Here is a 21,514-nt window from a genome sequence, read left to right on the forward strand (position 1 = left end):
ATAAGGGAAGAATTGTCGATTTATTGGGAAAAAAAGATAGAGGAAAAAAGACAAAGAGAAAACAAGACACAAAGTATCAGTCAAGATGAACTCAAGCCTTTAATCCTGGTAACTTACCATTCACGCTCACACCAAATATGTTTAGAGTGCTGATTCAGGCACTGTACACAGTCTGCTAATCCTGTCCAACTCCTCATCCAACACGGCTGATGTTACAGTCTTAATCTTTGCCCTTTCTGTGGCAAAAAAGGACATTTATGTCTTGTCTAGATTGAAATAAAGCATATATTCTGTGTCTGAACATATATCCAAATATATGATCTCTTTATATATATTTACGTCTCCATCTATATATCTTACTTTGCCTTTTTAGTTTAGTCACACACACAGAAATGTTTGACATGGTATTTCTGGGAAGATGGATTGTAGGGAAAGTGTGTCAGGGACACCATATTTTTAGAGATGAGTCCCAACGGGTGGTTTTTAGCCTAGCAACAGGACCAAGAGAAATGAAAGGAAGGGAAGAGAAGAAGTGACTTGTAGCTGCAGTGACAGACGTGACCAGCAGCCCAAGAGTTTTCAGCATGGCCTTTTGAATTCATGGTGTAGAACATTAAGTTTTAAAAAAGTACTTTATAGCAAATACTGAGAGGAAAAACACCAACATCGTGTCTGTGCAGTAAAAATTAGGGTGCATCTGAGATTTTGTTACCTTTACACAGAGCCAAGCAAGCAGCTTCCCTCATTTACACTCTATGGGAACATATTCACTTGATCTCATTTTGAAGTACACTGTAAACCCAAAGAATTTAGCAGAACTTGTTGATGAACTTAAATGTTTCAGTTTATCAGAACTCTACTATATTGTGTACATTTCACATTTACCCTTTTCACTAAAATAAAAGTAAAATGTTTAATAATTACATTGAAAAATATTTAGTAACTAGAACTTAAAGTTTTCATTCATATCTGCCATGAGAACAAGTTGACATTACCTAAAAGGAATGAGTGAAACACAGTCACATTTGTTGTTCACTTTTGTGATCTTTTTTAATTACACAAAACTCAAAGATCTGGACACTGAAAACTCAAAAACATGTCACACAAACTGTACAAAAACCAATTGTGTACTTCAAAATTTAAAAGCACATTTCTTCAGTTCAACAGTATTTTCTTGGCCTCCACTGATGACACACTGCACTGTTAATATTCAAAAATATCAAATGCTAAAGACATATGTCTTTTTCAAATAGCAGATGTGACTAATTACACTGTAAACTGATGAAATGCTACATTTTTAAATGCTTATGTACAACCGTCCTGGTTCTGTTATTTTACAACCTGCTTTGTTAACATTCATATTCAAAATAATGACCATCAGAAATGTCTTGAAGTTCAGTTATTGCAACAAAAATAATAAAATAAAACAACAAAAACAATACTGTGCTCTGAGACGGTGATGCACACTTTTGGGGAACAGTTTACCAGATTACAGAGTACTCTCAAGGAATACAGTGTTGTTCAGTCCCTTGGTAATAGTTGTAGTAGTAGGTGTAGTGCACAGATCACTCCAAACATGACTAAGAAGTTCATCAGCAGTTCTTGGGAGACCTCCACAAAGTCACTCTGAAGGACTTTCACAGTCTGGTAATGAAGTGGGTTTTTGGCAAAGATTACTATAACGAGGGCCGTGGCATCATCTCAGATATGGCTCATTTGATTCGTCCTGAATGAATCAGAGAATGTGATCACAAACTAATTCTCTAATTCACAGGACTATTGTATGACAGATCACCTCTCCAGTTAATCATCATAATCATCTTCATCAGAAAAGTGGTTTATACTTGTTGTGACGCAGGAGATTCTGCAAATCTTTATAATACGTTAAGTCTTTAAGCACCATCCAGGAACCTTTGTTGTGTCGGAGTTATGTTCAAAAGCCATGTATTATTTTAGCTACAACTCTGCATTTTGTAGTTGTTTTGAGAACAAACTACACGTGGGTAGGTAAAAACAGATGATCTGTGTTCTAGACTGTAATCTGTTCTGAGTCCACTGAACCCCAGTGACAAATAAAGAGGAAAAGCTGAGATGGTCTGGGCGTGTGCAGAGGAGGAATATTGGATATAGTGGACAGATGATGTTGAAGGTTGAGCTGTAAGGCTGGAGAAAAGAAAGAGGAAAGCTAAAAATTAAAGCAAAGTGAATTCAAGAATAGAATTCAAAGTCTCAGTTTGAGGTTCATTTCAAATCTCTTTTCATTATTAACATTTTACATTTCAGCCAAAACTTTTGCTGTCTTACCTGTATTAGGATACTTCTATTTGAAAAAAGTAATTGACTGAATCAGATGGCCATTAGGTTTGGCGTGGAACGTGTTGGGCATGTTCTGTTTGAACCCCTTTGAAGGTTGGTGCTTTGAGTACACCTACATCGGAAAAAAAGTGCAAGTTATGACCTTTGCTATGGTGAGAACAAGAACCTATGCCTCTCATCAAATTGAGTGAAGTAGCTAACACATTTGGATTCTGGTAATATTAGATGTTGTTGAAAGACACTGAAACGAGAATTCTGACTTTCAAAAGGCTGAAGTAACATATCCCCCCCTAAAAAGTTTATCCATCTCTCTACATCAGGGGTGTCCAAGTCCAGGCCTCAAGAGCCGGTGTCCTGCAGGTTTTAGATATCACCCTGTGTCAACACACCTGGTTCATTACCAGGCCTCTGGAGAACTTCAAGACATGTTGAGGAGCTCATTTAGCCATTTAAATCAGCTGGAGACGTCTAAAACCTGCAGGACACCGGCCCTTGAGGCCTGGAGTTGGACACCCCTGCTCTACATGGTCATATCACGAAAGGTTAACTTCTCTTTGCTTTTACCAGCTTATGTCACTTTTTCTCCAGTTCTGAAATTTTCATTAATTCCGTCCCCTTAAGTTTGAAAGACTTCATCATAATGTTTATATAGGACAGAGAGCATTGTATCAAAAAAGGACAAAAAAAATCAAATACCTCAGAATAACACATTGTCTATAGTAAAAATGTAGCAGTCTGTCTCAGCTACCACGGTGAACTCATCTTATTAGCTGTTAGCTTATTAACTGTTAGCTAATGGTGTCACTGAATGAGAATTGCTTTGCTGACATTTCACTAAAATGGGTTGGAAAAAAGTGAGATCTAAAGAAAAGTAGAATACTTACTGTGATACAAACATTGGTGGTTCAATGAGTCTTCAGTCCCACCCACTCACATTTTAAAATCAAACTACTGCAGACACATGGGCGGACCTCCATATTTGACAGGAAATTACAGCATTAGTGGAGTCTTTATTAGTACAAAACAAACCTAGATAAAAAGGTCAGGTTATTGTTTTTAAAGCTTGCAGTTGATGCAGATTTTTATAATGGCCTAATAACTGCACTGCACTAAATGAATAATTTTCAATTGTTTTTTAAATGTTTAAAATGTTTATGAAATGTTCCAAAAAAAAAATAAAAGCGACAAAAAAAGAGCAAAAAAACCCCCAAAAAACAAAACAAAACAAAACCCCAAACAAAAACAATTTGTTAAACTTTGTGGATAATGTTAGTGAAAGAACCTGTGAGCAACTAATAAAAGACAAGGACACTTTAATTCTCGGTCCCTGTTCACTCATTGTCTTTTCCCAGAATCTGAATCAACCCAGCTGCTATAGCAGACTAAAAACAAATATCTTTTATATTTGGGGTTCAAACTGACACCAGGAATCAAAACCTTCCAAAGATGTCGGCCATATAATTTAAATAAATTAGTAAAAGTAGCGAGCACTTAATAGCCAAAATAGTTGAAGTTGATCCAAAACAATAAATTATGAACTAATTCAAATGTAAGAAAATTTTAGATGAACATAAGCTATTTGAGTTAGTAGGACTGTTTTTAAAAAATTAAGTTGACATTTTCTTAATGTATTTAATTACTTTGAACATTTGGTTTACAGTGTAGATGTAGTCTAACCTCCAGCTTCCAACAGTTTAATGTTTATCCCTTCTTTAAGCAGATAATCGTAACAGATTATGAATAATACCTGCTGGTTTCAACTGTTATGTGGCATTTAAGGTAAAGTGACCATCAGTTTGCAAAAGCAAAGACAATATGTTTGATTGATTTCTTGTATTGTATCAAAATAGTGAATTTGTTGCTCAGTAAAAGCAATTTTACGTGCGTTGTACTTGTCTGCTTTGTAATTAGAGCACATATGCTTGTACCCAAACTAAATGTACATTTCATCTACATGTCAGTGCATTCTGGGCATGCTTTGGGGTGAAAAGATGCCATGTTTTTCATGAAACAGATGAATGATGAATTCAAAAATGGGGTTATAAATACAGAGGGTTGACTGATACATTGGGCTGATACTGCCATATCAAACACAGTACTTAAATATATGTTGTCCAGTAAATGCCAGTGTGAATACTTTATGACAGAACATAACATAGAAAAAGAGCAGTGCATTAGTTAGCACTATTGCCTCAAAGAAACCCCTGGGTTCTTATGTACCACCTTTCTGTGTTTGCATTGGTTTCTCCAAGTTAACTAAACATACATATCAAAGGCATGCATGCTAAGTTAACTGATTCTAAATTGGCCTGCTTGACTGTGAGTGCGAATGATTGTCTGCAGCCAGTTCAAAATTAGTGCAGATGGTTTGACAAATTCTCAAGCTTTTGTTTCATTTTGCGGGTGTTTGACTGACCTGCAGACACAAAGAAGATCCCTGCGCTGAGGATGATGTTGTGGCGTGACTTGTAGAACTCACTGGCAGCTATACACAGGCCTCCCATGAAGAGCAGGATGACGCTGAGGATGGGGAAGATGCTGGAGGCTCGCACCGCACCTGGAAATCAGTGGAAGACGGGAGAGGGAAAAAATTGGGGAGAGGGAGGCCAATGGAGAATGGGATGTGATTTGGTGTACACACAGAGGGAGGACAGCCAAAAGGGCAAAAAAGAAAGTGGGGGAAATGGCAGGGATGAGCATAAATCAGAGGGAGCGACAAACAAAGACAGAAAAGCATATTAAGATCCATTTCAGCATCTGGTCCTTGTTTGTGAGCACATCCTAATCAACACCCCAGCAGGCCTGTGAAAGACTCCATCAACACTGTCTAGTGAGTGTGTATCCCCACAGTGAGCCTGTTACCCAACCTTATGTAATCACACTGCTTGACTCTACCTCTCTCTTCCTTTGCACACTTCTCCACACACCACAGAGCAAACCGGTTGCTTCATGTGAAAGGCGGTCCACAAAAGCGCTACGAGACTCTGGCATGTATATGAGCCAGGCCGCAGTGCAGAGGGATACAGCCTCTGTCTTTGAAACAAAACAGTGTCCTTGCAGCTAATTATCATGAGGAAAAAAAATGGAAACGGGATAAGATGTTACTTTTGAGGTCAAACCAGGGTCATAAAAGAGCTGCACTGCACCCTGGGGTGTCAGGTAAAATTAGAGTTTGAGAAGCACACAGTTTCTCTCTAACAGTCACCTCCTGCCATACTTTTGCCTCTCACACTTCAATTTCCCCCATCCCTCCCCCTCTCGCCTGTTTAACATGCACACTTAGACTTTCATCAGGGTGGTTAAATTTTCACCACTTCACCTCATCTCCCCACGTTGCTGCCGCCTCAGCACTTTTCTCAGCTTCTCCCCAAAGTGCTGACACGGGGCTGGGTGGCTCTGTGTGGAGCTTGGCCGCTTGCACCTCCATGGGGACCAGCTGGAGGTCCCAGCGGCCCTTCTGCCTGCCTACCCGCCGCCATTCATCACTTCCCTCCTCACTTGATCTCTATCCTGGATCCGTTTGTCTCCTTCCCGCTGAGCACCGTGAGACTTCTTGGCTGATTGCTGGCTCAGTGGGAAAGCTACCTTGTGCCCTCAGGTGGGCTGGTTGGCATCAGCTAACAGCTGCAATGCCAGTGGTGGCCACAGCTGGCAGGGCGTTCACCCTCCACTGGGCTCTCACTGGTAACTACAGCAAGATAGGTGACTGCTGAGGCTCTGCAAAGTGTATGCGATGGATGCCGTCATAATAAAAAATGAATAACAATTAGAAAAGAGTTGGCTGCTTGATTTCTTGATCTCACTCAAGACTATCTTCATCAATTTAATCCAAGCAGCAAACTCTACAGCTGATAAATGAAGGCAGCATCAATGTGTCAAAAACTGCAGCTCTGGCATTCAAAAAGGATGTACCTTTGTTTTGATGAAGGCAATTCCAGTACATTATTTGTATGTCACTTTGCACTAATTAGCAGGTATCTGTGTCCGTGCATTGCAACCTACACTCTATGTGTGCAGCAATCTTTCTACTCTTGGCTGATAAGTTATCCCTTCACCCTCTTATCCCAATATAATTATATCTAACTCTGAAAGGAAAAAGAGATGCGAGTGTCTAAAACTAATAGGTGATAATATAATAGCTATGTCTATCTTTGTGATAATGCCCTAGGGTGTTTTCTGACATTCAGACCTGAAAACATTGATAAATTCAGTCATGAATTCTTCTAAAGTTTTATAGGCAAAGATGACAAAAACCCACAAAGTTTTGATATGACACTTGTGACAAAACTGAAATACAGTAAGTCTGTTGGTAAGTAAAAAGGCATGTATTTAAAAACATATATCTCATATCATCCACAATAATACAGAGCTCCAGTTTGAATAGCTCTTATAGAAGCTCAACAACTTGGAAATTCACTAAGGGCAAAACAGAAGTTCTTGTCAAATTGTAACCATGCTGTGATTAGTCTCTTAGTAATTTAATTGGCTGAATAAACTGATATAGGCCATAACTCCTCAGACTGAAAAGTGAAGGCCAGTGAGGAAGTGCCTTAAAGCTGCATTATTTCTAATAGCCAGCAGAGGGCGACTCCTGTGAGTGCAGAAAAAATGTCTGTTTGAAATCTAAGGGGAAAAACAATCACTGGTTAACTTAATCTATGACTTTAGCAGACAATTTCCTGATAAGGTCACAGTTTCAACTGTTAGTCTCAAGTTATAGTCAACACAACATAATGTTGATTTTGTGAATAATGGGCCCAACTAAGGCCAAAAAGCATGATAAAGTTTAAAGATGGAACAACTATTGACAAGTTGCTGGATTAAAACAGTACACTGTCTCTTAGTTTCTCACTCATATCCACCCTTTTCCCTTTCAAAACACCAAGGTGGTAATGGCAAAGCTAAGCTTGAGGACGCATTGGTTACATCAGCCAAAAATCAAGAATTGAGGTCTTGTTTAGCATAAAGCTGAGATATGGACAAACACAAGAAAGATAACATGGTGCTGATAGTCTGTTGAGACCATGACAAAGGGTTTTGGTCTAATTCCCTCCTGTATCTCTAAACCAACTGAAACTCACGCTGAGCTCAGTGCATGGTTGGCAGCAGCAGTGCCGGAGTGGGCTACACTGCATAAGCAGTGGTGCAGAAAGTGAAGTGAGCACACAGAGGTTTGGATAGGACATGCATCCTTTCTCTGACATTGGCAACTAAGATTTTCAGCATATAAAGTGTGGAAAGGGTATAGCCAGGTAACGAGGACCTAACCACAAACTAACAACAAGTAATGATTGCGTGACAATTAGCTAATATGAAAAATAATCAGCAACAAAATTTAAGGATATGTCTTCATCAGGTTTTCACATAAAAAGGCTGTTAAAGTGGCAAAAAGCAGGTAGGGAGCAGGTGAGAAAATAATAAAAATACTTACATTATAGATCCACATCCCACTGACAGCGCACAGGAGGAGGCACATTGTTCACAGGTTTCATAGACTGAACATTCAGCTTTGGTGTGAAAGGTACCATTGTATGAAAATAGCACCTATTTGGATAACAGCCTATGACTGTATTTTTGGATGTTATGTAAAGTGGTGTAACGGACAGCAGTGTCATCCAACACTGCTGGTCCAGAGCAGATATTTCAACATCTAGTGACCACACTGACCTGAAATTCAGTATGGTGATTTGTGCTCCCCCAGAGGATGAATGCTAATGATTTTTGGTGACCCCATGACCTTTCTGTTCCGGGCATTACGAGGCCAAAACAAAAACAAAGCGAAACCGCTCCTCATCCCTAGAGGATTCACACTTTCATGCATTATTTGATATTTTAAATTTTAATGAGTATATGACATTTGGTGGGTTTGTTAATAGATCCAAACATATATATAGAATTAATTATAATGATCCCAGAGCTGACAAACAATTATTATTTTTTTATCTCCAAAACTGCCAACAGCCTGAAAAAAATTAAATAAAGTACGATGTTCATTCTGTTCTGCGCTGTACATGGATGAGACGACAGTTATCAAATAAATTACAATAAAAAAACTGCTGCTTTTACATTTTACACAGAAAAATCTGTTCAAAAAATGCAGACTGGATTTGTTTAAATAATGTTTGTCTGAATGGCCATCTGGGACAATGAATGCAAGGCCCACACTGTCACACAAATGCTCTTTACTTTAGGATTTATGGATTCACTTGTATATTTTTAAATGATGTAAGAATGCGCTGCCATACTTTTTATTTAGGATGTTACTATTTAAACAACTTGTAATGTACTTAAAAAAAGAAATTATGAGATACTGCATGGAAACAAAAAACTGTTTGACTTTATTTTTTTTACCTTTTATATTGTAAAATCAATGCTGATGAATTCAATTACAAAAAATAAAAAATCCGATATATTCCATCCATCTATTTCCTGCTGCTCCAGATTTCGCGGGAAGCAGTCTAAGCAAACACAGAGACTTCTGAGGGGACACCGAGGTGTTCCTAAGACAGCTGAGAGATATAATCACTCCAGCATCTCCTGATTCTACCCTCTGGTAGGGTACAGGCAAAACATAAAATCAGACCCTTAAATTTTAGTTAAAAATTCAAGTTAATCATCCAGCATACCAAAGACAAGCAAATGATTCTAAAACTAAACATCCCGCCATTAAAGTTACTTTCCATTTGTGGTGTCACATGGGTGCCAGAAATTACAGGAAGAACTCTTTTGGGCATTGAAATGAGAACAATTAAGTGGAAAAATCTACGGAGAGCTTCAATGAGGTGGTATTTGTTAAAATTTCTCTGCTATGAGCAACATGGATAGAAACGATTTAATATGTGAAACCTTAGTGCTTGATCTATAAAGGACCTAGAGAGCATTCATGTTTCTGACATTTCCTTTAAATTCATCCTAGCTGATCAAAACAAAAGACCTGGAGCACCTGGTTTTGGATAATAGGATGAAAATGACTGAGCTGAAGAGATTCACGGATCAGTAGCACCTTTATGAAACTGTTTCTGACCTGACATTGTAATGTCTCTGCTCCCTGCCCCACCCACATCCATCATGCCATCATTCAACATCACGATGTACTTATCGTTATATTTAACCTTGCCCGGCCACTGAGCTCCAATCTGTATGATGAAGAAGACTTTAATGCCGTTATTCGCCACCTTCCATTTTTCTTTCATGTGTCTGTCTCTGTCTGCTGCACACAGTCATCTCGCCAACTTTGTCACACAGCAAACGTCCCACATCTCATTTTTTCTTTGTCTTCCCCCCCATTTCTCTCTCTCTCTCACTTAATTTGCACTCAGTCAAAGCACAAGGCAGTTTGAGAGATAAAGTGTCATCTCGCCCTCCCCCCTCTCTCCCGCTTGTCTCCTTGCTCATCCACAGGGGATTGTGGGGTTTTGAGTAACCAGTGAGGGGGGATGATTAAATATTAAGTTGTCCTGAGAGTTGACCCCGCTCCTGTGTCCCACTCTAAACGCACCACTCTTCCTAAATGCCTCCCCCTCACTCTCTGCCTCCCTCACCACCTCTCCCGTTAACCCCAAAAGTATTGACCTGGCCATTCACAGCACATTACCTGCGTGAGGGCACGGGGGCTCTTTTTCATCCATCAGCTTCATTTGCAGGGACAAAAGAGGGACAGAGGGCCAACCAAATTTATTGATTGTTGACAGTGGGGCTGTTTAACGGTGCGGGATCTCAAGGTGACACCAAAGTTGAGGAAACCTCAGAGAGGCTCAGTTGCAGACAAACTTAGAGAGGAAAAGGAAGCCGATTTTGACTTTATTTCACTAATCAGCTGATACGCACATTGGTTAGCAACAAAATGTAACTGAGAATTTTGTCCATCTTAGTCCAGAACAACAGCCGACGGCTTTGATTCCTAAAGCTGCTGCTAAGCCTTTACAGATTGTATTTATTAATTTAAATGTCCATCAGTATTTGAATCTAAATGTGAAATTTAATTGCTACAAAATTAACAACTGAATAAATAAACAATTAGTGTTGACAAGCTTATTATGAACATGAAAATTCACGACTGATTGGGTACTCAAGCTGTGAAATTCAAGACATGAAACCCAGAAAGGAATGACTGGGTTATAAACAAGCATTCAGCCCCAAAGGCAATTGGTTAGATATCTAATATTAGATGTGCTTTTATTAATCCAAAAATAAATGCTTATAAACATGTTATTTTATATATAGTAATGAAGCAACACCTTATGAACCCTTAAACAAGCAAACTAATCCTTTCAGTGTATAGTCAACAGCACAATAAGCATTAGCAAATGTAAGCAGACCCTTTATAAGCCTTTAATATTTGAGCCCTTCTTGTCTCTGCAGAACGAGTGCCTCAGGTATGAGAGCTTCTGTGAAATCCTGAAAGCAATGAAAGGGATGCTGTGTAGTTCCAAGACGAGAAGCTCCAACTCATTTGCATGGCTTCGAAGGTCAGCTGGCCTGCAGTGCCACTCCGGTCCTCTGCATCCCCTGTGCTAACATCCATGTTTAGCAGTGCGCTGAAAAGTGCAGCGACCTTCAGAGTGACCTCCCAGCATGCAGTGAGCCTTCACTGGGATCAGGCTGCGCCAACATGCCCCTGGGTTTGGCTGACCACGCGCTATCTCAGAAAGAAAGGCTGAAGTCCCTGCAGATTTTTCATGCCAGGATGCACTCTGTTCTCCCGTGTAATACTGAGTGTGTCAGTGCTCACTTATCGTTTGTATGAAGCTCACATAGCTGTGTCTCCGAGCAGCTTGTTGCCTGCAGTGAGGACAGAGGATGGGAATTGTTGGATAAAGACTGGGCAAATAACTATGCCCCCAGGCAGTGAGGCTGCATGTCTGAGAGGCCACCTATTTAAAACCAGTCCTTTCTCAAACTACATTCTCAGGATTTCACATCTTCACTTTCCATCTTTATAGGATCAGCTGAGCCCCCGTCAGAGTTTTGGATCCTGCCTGGAGGGATGCTTAAGCAGAGAAGCATCCCCAGGGGGACGCAGGCAGAGAGACTGACAGGCTGACAGATACACGGGGAATAGTCACTGCTGTGGATGGGTGAGTGGTGAAAGGACAGGTCTATGATACGCCACCTCTTTGTCCTTCTTTTACACATTTACAATTAATGCATGCTGTCTCTGATATACATACATGATTTCTTACTGATTAGAAATTTGTATCTGCACAAACTGTTTTTTAAATAAATTTTAGTGGATTATTTAAACATGGCTTTAAATAGTTCCAGATAATGAAAGCCATCCATCCATCTATAGGCAAGAGGTGGGATACACCCTGGAAAGGTCATCACTCTGTCGCAGGGCTGACACACATCCATCCTTAATTAACAAATGAACCCATAAACAGTTAAACAAAATTTTAGTTACATAAATCTCACCAGTTTGAAAACTACTACCTTAAAGGCATGGCCTCAAATGACTTTATTCAGTTAGAGGATGAAATGAGGAACTGCACCAAGGCCAAGATAAATGACGATTGGAAGAATCTGTAAAGGTGCTGGATGACTGAGCGTGCATCAGGACAAGTAAAGGTACTGTTACAACGATGTAAAAATAAACAAACAAACACAAAAAGAAAGCAAATTAGGAACAAAAACATTATTTAGACAGTTGAATTGTGCATGCATTCCCCCTTGTCAGTGATTGCACTGCAAATACTGATGCACTGTAATACTGTAAGTAGTCTAGGTCAGCACATTCAAACTGATTTTAGTTCATGGGCAGCATGCAGCCAAAGTTTTAGTGGGTAAGACCAGTGAAACTGTTGTACTGTAAGCTATGTACAACAAACAAAGAAACAAGCTTTGTTTTTCATCATAAGGAAGTATAGCTGCATGGAGAAAATGTTCAGATTTAATGAACAAATCTGACTGTCTATATTCAGTCAATCTGCTATTAAATCCCCCCCCCCCCCCCCCAACAATAAACAAAAACAAAAGACAGCTGTTGTCAATCAAATGAATGTGTCTGAATAGCAGGCACTGCATGTCTGTGACAGCAAGATGGCTGTAAAAGTGACAATTACTCACACCTCTGGCTCAGATGAAAAGATAGAACTTGGATCATGACATCATCACAAGTCATGATCCATAAACTACAAGTGCTTTTCTGGATGAAATTACTGTTAAAAAAGTCTTGATGCACACTTAATCATCCAGGTAAGGAAATCCTGAAAAGTTGATTCTGTTGATCAGGGCTTAGCGTTTTTACTGCAAAAAAGGAAAAGTTATTCTCTTCTGCACACCTGCCACATTAAACCCAGCCGTGTGCCAGTTCTGGCTTGCAGGCCGTGCATTTGACAATCCTGACCTTGGTGAATGAAGTTTAACTCTTTTACAGAAACCAAGAAAGGTTCATACAAAGGTCTGCTAGCTTTATATGACTGTTTGTGCACATTTAGTGATGCTTATGATCTACACAAGTGCTATATCTTCACAGCAAATAGAAAAGGTCTCATTGATAATTATTATCAAGCAAAGTGGCTTAATTCTGACAGACAGCTGCTAAGAGAGGAGGGTAAAATGAGTGGCAAATCACTGCCAATCTCAACAATCCCATCCAAATGACAGCTTTAACCTCTGTGCTAATATGTAATGACGGCAGTGACCTTCGCGGTGCATTTTGTTTCTGAAGCCCTGACTTCAGAGCACATGAAAGGATACTCTCTGGAGTCCTGTGATTAGCACCGAGGTCACAGTTTTGATTTAGGTTGAGGTCACCGTCACAGAGAGCGGAGCATCTCGACTGTTTTATGTCGTGACATAAGTTTAGGAACTTTTCTGGTGATGAATGCTTCTTGCAGCTCTCACTTGCACTTACATTAAAAGCTGTATCATGGCTTATACTATATTTGACTTTAGCTGTGCTGTCTGCTGATAATTTGGTTTGAGGAGGCTGAGTTTGATTTCCAGAAACTTCAGGATGGTAAACCTGTTTTTGATACATTTGGAAAGCTCTGTATGGCACCAGCACAGTACTTTACACTACCTCTCTGTTATACATCCATTTCTTATCTACATTTGATGATGCAGATGCCAGTTTAAAGTATAAATTGTTCTGTAAAGACCAATAAAATTAAAAGTCACTGCTTTTCTCAAACTTTAATTGATTTCTTCTCCTACTGCTTGGTGTCTGTTTGCCTTGTGATGATTGGCACTTTTCTATTTACCAACAATATGACTGTTTTTTTCCCTTCTTCTTCTGTCAGGAGCTGAAATGAGAAATGCCGCATAAGTTTACTTTCCCCAGATGGACTAAATCCCACCTACTGTGATTTTATTGAGCCGGAACACTGTATATCGCTGCTATTTGGTTTCTCTTATGACAACAGAAAAGTAGGCTAGCAAGGAAAGTATCATTACAGTGTAGTGATAATATATTATTTTTTAAGGCTTGAGTAACACTGTGTCCAGTTTTTTCTCTTTTTTCTTTCTCTGTGCAGACATCCTGGCTTCAGCATGATGGGAATTATGGAAGCGGGGTAGCCCCGCCCATCCCTGCCATCCTGCTATCATGCGTGCCAACCTGCTCGCAGAGACCCAGGGTGAGAGCGGATACTGTGTGTACTGTATTGATTGGCACGGCTGCAGCTCGGGCTGGTGTCCGAGCTCTAGCACTCTTCTGCACTGGCTGACAAACAACTTAATGAGACTCAACACCCATGCACACCCATGGCTGGGCTTCACCAGCAGCTGGTCCTGCTCATGTCACAGTGGTTCCACACTTGCAACCTTTGTCCAAAAGAAAAAACCCAAAACTACTACCACTGAGGCCTCACAAAGCAAACTGAGAATATACAAGTCAGAGTTCTAGTCAGATTCCTATAAAACTGCAGTATATGTGTACCTTTTTTTTTTTTTTTTTAACCAAGACGTCTTATTCTTAAGAATTCTCCTATTCTAGTAAAATGAGACGTGTTATATTTGAAATTTCAGTGCTCAAGCCAAGGCTTCATCATGGAACTTTATAACCTAGCGGGTGATGTCCCATGTGGCTACATTCTGTCATACTGTCTACGGACTACATAAAAATGTTCTGGGGAAAAAATGCAACATATTTTAAAATATATTTAAATCTTTGTTTTTTGACAACACACAAAATACACATACAAGTAATCAGGGCCCATTTAATTTTAAAGTCCTCATAGTACCATATCATCCCTATAGAGCACTTCACTCTCAGACTGCGGGCTTACTTGTGGTTCCTGGGATATTTGGAAGTTGAGTGGGAGGGAGAGCTTCAGCTTCAGCTGCCTCTTCTGTGGAACCAGATCCCAGTTTGGATTCAGGAGTCAGACACTGTCTCTACTTTTAAGATCAGGCTTAAAACTTTTCTTTTTGATAAAGCATATAGTTAGTGATGCTTTTGTCCTGTCTTCCTCTCCTCACCTCCAACCAGTTGCAGCAGATGGTCGCCCCCTCCCTGAGCCCAGTTCTGCTGGAGGTTTCTTACTGTTAAGAGGGAGTTTTTCCTTCCCCCTGTTGCCAAGTGTTTGCTCATAGGGGATTATCTAAAGTAAGTCTTTTCTCTGTAATAATTGTAGGGTCTTTACCTTAAAATGTAAAATACCTCCAGGTAACTATTGTTGTGATTCGGTGCTATATAAATAAATCTGAATTAAACTGATAAAAAGATCAAATTAAACAAAGCTTAAAAGTTCTCCTCTCTCAGCAAGTTGCTCTATAATTCCTGAGCAACTTGACTACCTGACATGTTGAGGGATGTCTGTAAAATGCTATTGAGTGCTCTGTATGTTCTGAAATGAAGCTAAATGGTGATAAATTAGGCTAAACTAAAAGTACAAATGACTAAACTGCACTTTTTCATTATTTTTATCTCAGTAAAAACTCATATGGGAACATAAACTGTATCTTTTGCCTCAGCTTTTATATATTTTATATATATAACATAACATATATAAACGACTGTAGAGGAGCAAGCCTTCTCTGGTATTGACGTCAGGACAAACACTGTACATTGGGAACTTCATGGCATGGGCTTCTATAGCTGAGCAGTTTCTGTACATTTAGATGATCCAGTAGTTTTGTTCATATGCTGTATTGCATTGTATAACATATTCACGTGTCTAAACATGCACACTGTCCTCTTTACAAATGCATCTCCCTGCACCTTCTATCCCTCCCCCCTGTCTTCCCCCCTCTCTCTTTCATTGACAGGGCTGAGAGGAAATTAGCATTGGCTCTTAATCAGCCTCCCCCAGCCCTAAATGTGCTGATGTGCAGGATGGGGTCATGCTAATCAGGTGCCTCAGCTCCCAGGCACATTGACTTAATACTACAAACGCTTATTAATCCCCCTCCACATCTCTCCCCTCCTCTTCCTCAATACCGAGCCCTTGCACCGTCCTCGTCCTGGCCGTGAGGCTCCCCCCTCCTCATCTACCTCGCATCAATCACACACAAAAAATATACAGTGTAAAACGATGTGTGCACAGACAACAGAAATTAGCTTTGGTGGCTAAATATAAAATTTGAGAGAGTGCTTGCACAGCTTTCATCCTGTTTCTGAAAGCTTATCCGTCTTGACAACACGCGTCGCAGGCACAATGCAATTCAACTTGAAATGACTGAAAAATGGATGCAGGTTCTACTCACTGGCAATTGTAAAGTGGCACAAGAACATTAGAGTTATTCACAATTGATGCTGAAGACCCCTCTTATTTATGTATTGTTAATTTTTGTATGTTTTTTATTTAAGTCACTTTAAGCAAAACAACAAAAATTAACTACTTGTGACTGCATATTAGCAAACATTGGAAGTGAATGACGTCAAAAGGACCATGAAAATACCCAAAGTCTCACAGGACAGTTTCGATACACCCTGAATAGGTTACCAGCCACCAGCAATAATATTTCACATATGGTCTACTTAGAATCACCAATTAACCTACCATGCTTGTCTTCGGACTGTGGGAGCAAGCGGGAATGCAGAGAGAACCCACGGAAGCACATGGAGAACATGCAATTCTAAACAGAAAGACCCCAGCTGGCCGACAGATTTCAAGCAAAAGCCACAGCTTGTGTTAGCAGAACCCCCCCACCCACAGCTAAGCTACAGTTAGTCACATCATTTGAGGATCTTCCACACTTTTAATCTGTTTCAAGTCACAGCTGAAGGATGGTAACGCAAAGATGGACCATAGATAACTGCATTAATGCAGACTGTCAGACAGCTTTAATGAAGTGCTGTGAGATGGTAGAAAGAGGGCCGAGTCCACAACAACAGGAGGTGGAGTCAAGCAGCAGACTGTCACATAGGTTACTGGGACTTGAGTCCCATGTGAAACAAATAGCAATGAGAAAGTAGGTTTGAATGATTCAGAGTTTCACATAATCCTTATTTACCTTAAATGGGACTTGATGCTGTTTGTCAGGTCATTCACTCACTGACACGAGCTGTTTTTGCTCTTCCCTTTTTGAAGCCACACAACTTTTAAGTCAGGCTAATCAGAGTCAACTCTCTATCTGAGATCACCAAGAATATCCTCTCCCATCATACATCATACAGAGCAGAGTAGAAAAAAACTCTCCTGAAACCTGAACTTTCTTTTTCATGCTGACCTCAGTACTTGAAATGTTTAACATGGTTAGCATGCACATCCACCTCTATGACTTTATATATGACAAAAAATACGAAAAAGCATAATATGACTACTTTAATGACAACATTATCCATGCCTTACCACTTTTTGGTACAAAGCTTTTTGTCATAAAATTGGGCCCTGAAGGCATCATTTTTTTAAGTGCAGCCCTAATGTGCATGTTATGGGTGCACAATGGCAGCGGCCCCCAACCTTTTTTGCGCCATGGACCGGTTTATGTCCGACAATATTTTCACGGACCGGCCTTACTGTGTTGCGGATAAATACAACAAAATAAAACCAGTACCGGTACCAAAAAAAAGGAAGATTTATTCATAACACACGAGAAAAGACCCAGGGAAACTGAGTTAATGATAAAAACGATAAAAAAAATAACGATAAAAAACGATAAAACCCCTGAAAACCATGAATTTCACACCTGAGCCTCAACTCTCGGTCCGTGGCCCGGGGGTTAGGGACCGCTGCACTATTCCCTCTAAAATAGCAAAAACTGTTATGAAAAACATTTTTTAATTGCCAAAAAAAATGGTTTCCCAACCATTTTGCAGCATAAGTAAGTAGTGCTGAATTTCCCAAGTTTATATTTTGATGTAAACTCAGGAAATTAATCATGTTTTTGCTCTTTTGACTTATTTTTTATAAAGTTTCTAGAGTTTTGTACATATAAAATTTGGCTAATTTGGTTGACAGTTTCTAAAAAAAACTCCTTATCAAGCCTTTTAAAAACATCAGTTTCTTGTATTTTTGTTTTGTGATAGTTGAGATTATCTGATCTCTGTGATGGTGACCTTGGCGCACGTTTAAAAAAGAAAACTCTGAACAGGTTTACAGCACATATTAGTATGATAGGGATGCAAAATCTTTTCATGGATACGCTCACGTTTTGTTGTTTGTTTGAAACACTGATTTGAACCACCAGATGACAAAGATCTGAATACAATCCCATGATCTTCTCATATTCACCCTGCTGTCATTAAAGCCAAGCAGTTCTCCTACCGAGCACTGCACCGTCACATTAACATACCAACGCATGCAGGCCGATCTGTGGTGGACTGTAAAAGAGAAATCAGTTCATGTGACAGGCCTGCTCTCACAGCTAAAGTTCCCTTCACAGAACACATTTCAATTACTGTAATTACCCTCCACTCCACTGCTGATGTCCCCACAGATCACGCCTCAATGTGTGTGTGATGACGTCTGGCTCGCTGCCAGACCTTAGCATGACCAACAGCACACATGCGGGGAAGGAAACGCCCCACTGAGCTGCCTCAAAACAGGTTTGAAAGTATACATATATCATGAGCAGTACAAAGCTTGTGTGCTTGCAGCTGCTTTATAAACCCAATATTTTAATCAACATTACAACATATTTTACTTTAAATAGATTTGATGAAAGTTTGCTTACATCATGCATCAAACTGGAATCAAGAACAACATACAGAGGCATGATGTGGCCAAAACGGTGCTAAGAATCTTTTCACATGGAGACAAAAATGGTCCCAAAGATCAAGATTTTATGAAAATGTCAAAGGTTAACTACACAGTGATGTCATAAAGCTTTGCAAAAACACATTTCAATACATTCTTCAAAGCTATAACTCAAAAACAGAAGGGGACATTGTTACCATGTTTCCTGTGTGATCACATAAAAAAACAGAGATATATGAACCAAACTGTGCTGCTCCTCAGGTTTCCTTAATCCTTGTTGCTTAACTCATCTTAATGTTCTTCTCAAAGTTTCTACACACATCTAGAAGCTTGAATGATGAATAGATTTACTGACTTGTGTTGATCAGAGTGTTAGATACTGTCAGGGTGGAAAATCTATCAGAAGACTTCTAATGCAACCAGGAATGTCCACAATACCTGATTTAAATATGTTCGCTGGCACCTCTGGACTGTTTTCAGTGAGTATACTATTTATAGATCTCTCTGTAGAGATCCCTGATATCTTCTTTCACTCGTGCTGAATCTCCTCCAGATAAAAACTAATCTTTCATCTTGATTTTCATTTTTTTGGGAAGTGGATGGTGTCACAGGTGATCCAGGTGGTCCAAAGATTACTGAGAGTTCATTTACAATGAGCAACAAGGACACAGAGTAAAGTTCAGATCGTTTCCTCTGAATGGTCTCCATTAGGAAGGTGCTTAAGACGTTAGAGTGGAACTTCTTGTTGACTGCAAGCTCCTGGAAGATCAGTTTAAGAACTAAAGAGCATTATCCTGGTCTCCTCACCTGAGGTTCTGCTCTGAAGCTTGGAAATTGTGAGCTCTAAAAATCTAAAAAAGCAATCTGAAAATAGCTGCTGTGCTGAAAACTGTCAGAGATGATCTTAATGGGAGTTTAGCATAATCTAAATGGCTGTTTCACAGAACTTTTTGATCATCTACAAAGCAATGGGCAATAAGCCTATCATACTCACATGTCACAAAACGAGGAACCTGCTATTTACACAGCGTAATAGTACTAGATGTCTAAAACTCCACGCTATACACAGCATCCCTCTGAAATTAGTGTTAAGACCCCTGTTCTTTATAATTGATCTACTTCCTCTTTGAAATATTCATCATTCTGGAATACAGTTATATTTTTTTATACTTTATGTGTCTACAAAACCCAACACCTTAAGGCATTCACCATCTGTATGATGATCACTGACAGTCAAACTAAACAATAAATAAAGTGACATCATCCTCAACGGTTACTTTTTACATAGATGGCTGTTCAGTCCACACCTGCCCCCATTTCAAAAGTCTTGGTGTGGTCTTGGATAATACTCTTCTTCACTGCCAACATCACTAATGCCTCATGTTTAGCTTACTTTAGTCCAACAAGACTCCGCCCCTTTCTTTCTCATACCCAAACATCATAGAACTCAAGTAAAAATATCCAATCCCTATATATAGAAAAAAATGTTTATTAAGATAGTTATATTGCTCTCTTTGCAATGAAAGAGCCTGCAAACAATTCTTTTGTACTTTTTGTGTAATGGCAGTAAAGATTCTGATTCTGAAGTTCTCACGTAAGATTGCTGTAGTGCCATTTTGGTCTTCTTAAAAAAGATTCAAATTTGACAGAACCTCTCCTCATCCAGCATCACTGGCTCCCCATTCTCCAGCACATCCAATACAAGAGTCTGCTCGTCCCTCTCAAAGCCCTCCATGACTCCATGACAGAGACAACAGGCTAAGGGCCACATAAGTACCTCCTGCTAAACGCAAGTCAAATTGAGTTGAATAAAATCATTGTAATTATTATGTAAACTACAGAAAAACTAAATACTTTCAACACAAATTACCTTTTACTTAGAAGCTCAAATCCACAAATTTATCTCATACGGAATTCATGTATTGAACCAGTTTCTTCTTTAGTACCCAGAGGTATTTTTTTCTCTTTTGATTGCATATGGATCAGCTTTCTCTCTGTCTTGCATCACTGCATGAAACATTTTCACTTTGGTTATGTGCTGCACAAAAAGCCCACAAAATGTCAACACTGACCCTTTTACCGCTCAATGTTTGAAGATAAAAAGAAGGCGCGTATTGGAAATTTCAGCCCTCACAACTGATGAATAAATGTGTAAAACTGATCTGAGAGGGTGTGGCCGTCTTTTCAAATGTCCCGGTGACAGCGGACCACTGTGGCTTGTCCCGCATACGCTAATCTCATTTTAATGTGAGGACGCACTTCCTCACCTCTGTGTTTTACAAGCTGAGCTTCCTCTATATTCTCCCTTAATAAGATATAAAGTTAGAGGGCTAACATTCACTCGGTCACCCAGGACAAAAATGATTGGCTATTAATTTATTGGCCCGTGTCTAAGCACTGTATGTTTTATGTATTAGGCAACGGATTCCTTATTTGTTGCCTTGGATACTGCAAAAAGTACAGGATGCTCAAGGTCAGTGTGACCAACTAGGAAGCTGCTGAAGCAAACACTCAGGCTGGATACTAACTACCACCACCTATTAACATATTTTATACCCGTTTGATAGCCCATCCCTCCCCTATCTATCTCTACACACACATACACAGACACTATCAAAACTCATACTAGAGACTCACTGCACTGCTCTGCAAGCTGGTGTGATTGCTACCCCCTGCCTGTGCCCTACAAGCCCCTGTGTGTCCTCCCCCAGACCCATTGATTTTATTGGGCGACACCAAAGCCAGTTTAGGCCAGCGTCCAGTCTGCCGCAAGGCCTTAGGGTGACATAGGCCATGAGAAGCCTGTCCTTCTGTCATCAATGTCAGCGAATACTTCCAGATCAACGCATGCAAGCAGAAGACTCAAGGCTGGATCTGGACAAACAAAAAAATCTGTGATTAAAGTCTCCTCCTAAATGGAAAACATTTTGCATGTGATATTGGTTTTCATTGACTTCACATGCTGAAACTACTCGACTGTGGGCCACTGTAAATAAATAGTGGGCGCTCACAGCTGTGCCCTCATTCTACAGTGTACACTTATCAGACTAATACATTCACACAGAAAAAAACAAACAAACTTGAATTGAATGTGGGATTGATCTTTGAAGAAA

The 21,514-nt window shown here is 39.8% G+C and overlaps 1 protein-coding gene across 1 annotated transcript in view; it reads right to left on the minus strand.

The window, feature by feature from the left end:
* Positions 1-21,514, minus strand: part of cacng2a (calcium channel, voltage-dependent, gamma subunit 2a) — an 83,964-nt gene that overhangs the window by 860 nt on the left and 61,590 nt on the right. The window contains exon 3 of the mRNA XM_004552515.4: positions 4,733-4,873. Coding sequence (XP_004552572.1) covers positions 4,733-4,873 — 141 coding nt within the window. The remainder of the gene's footprint in view (positions 1-4,732; positions 4,874-21,514) is intronic.

The sequence above is a fragment of the Maylandia zebra genome, linkage group LG4, assembly GCF_041146795.1.
Source record: "Maylandia zebra isolate NMK-2024a linkage group LG4, Mzebra_GT3a, whole genome shotgun sequence".
Classification (NCBI taxonomy): domain Eukaryota; kingdom Metazoa; phylum Chordata; class Actinopteri; order Cichliformes; family Cichlidae; genus Maylandia; species Maylandia zebra.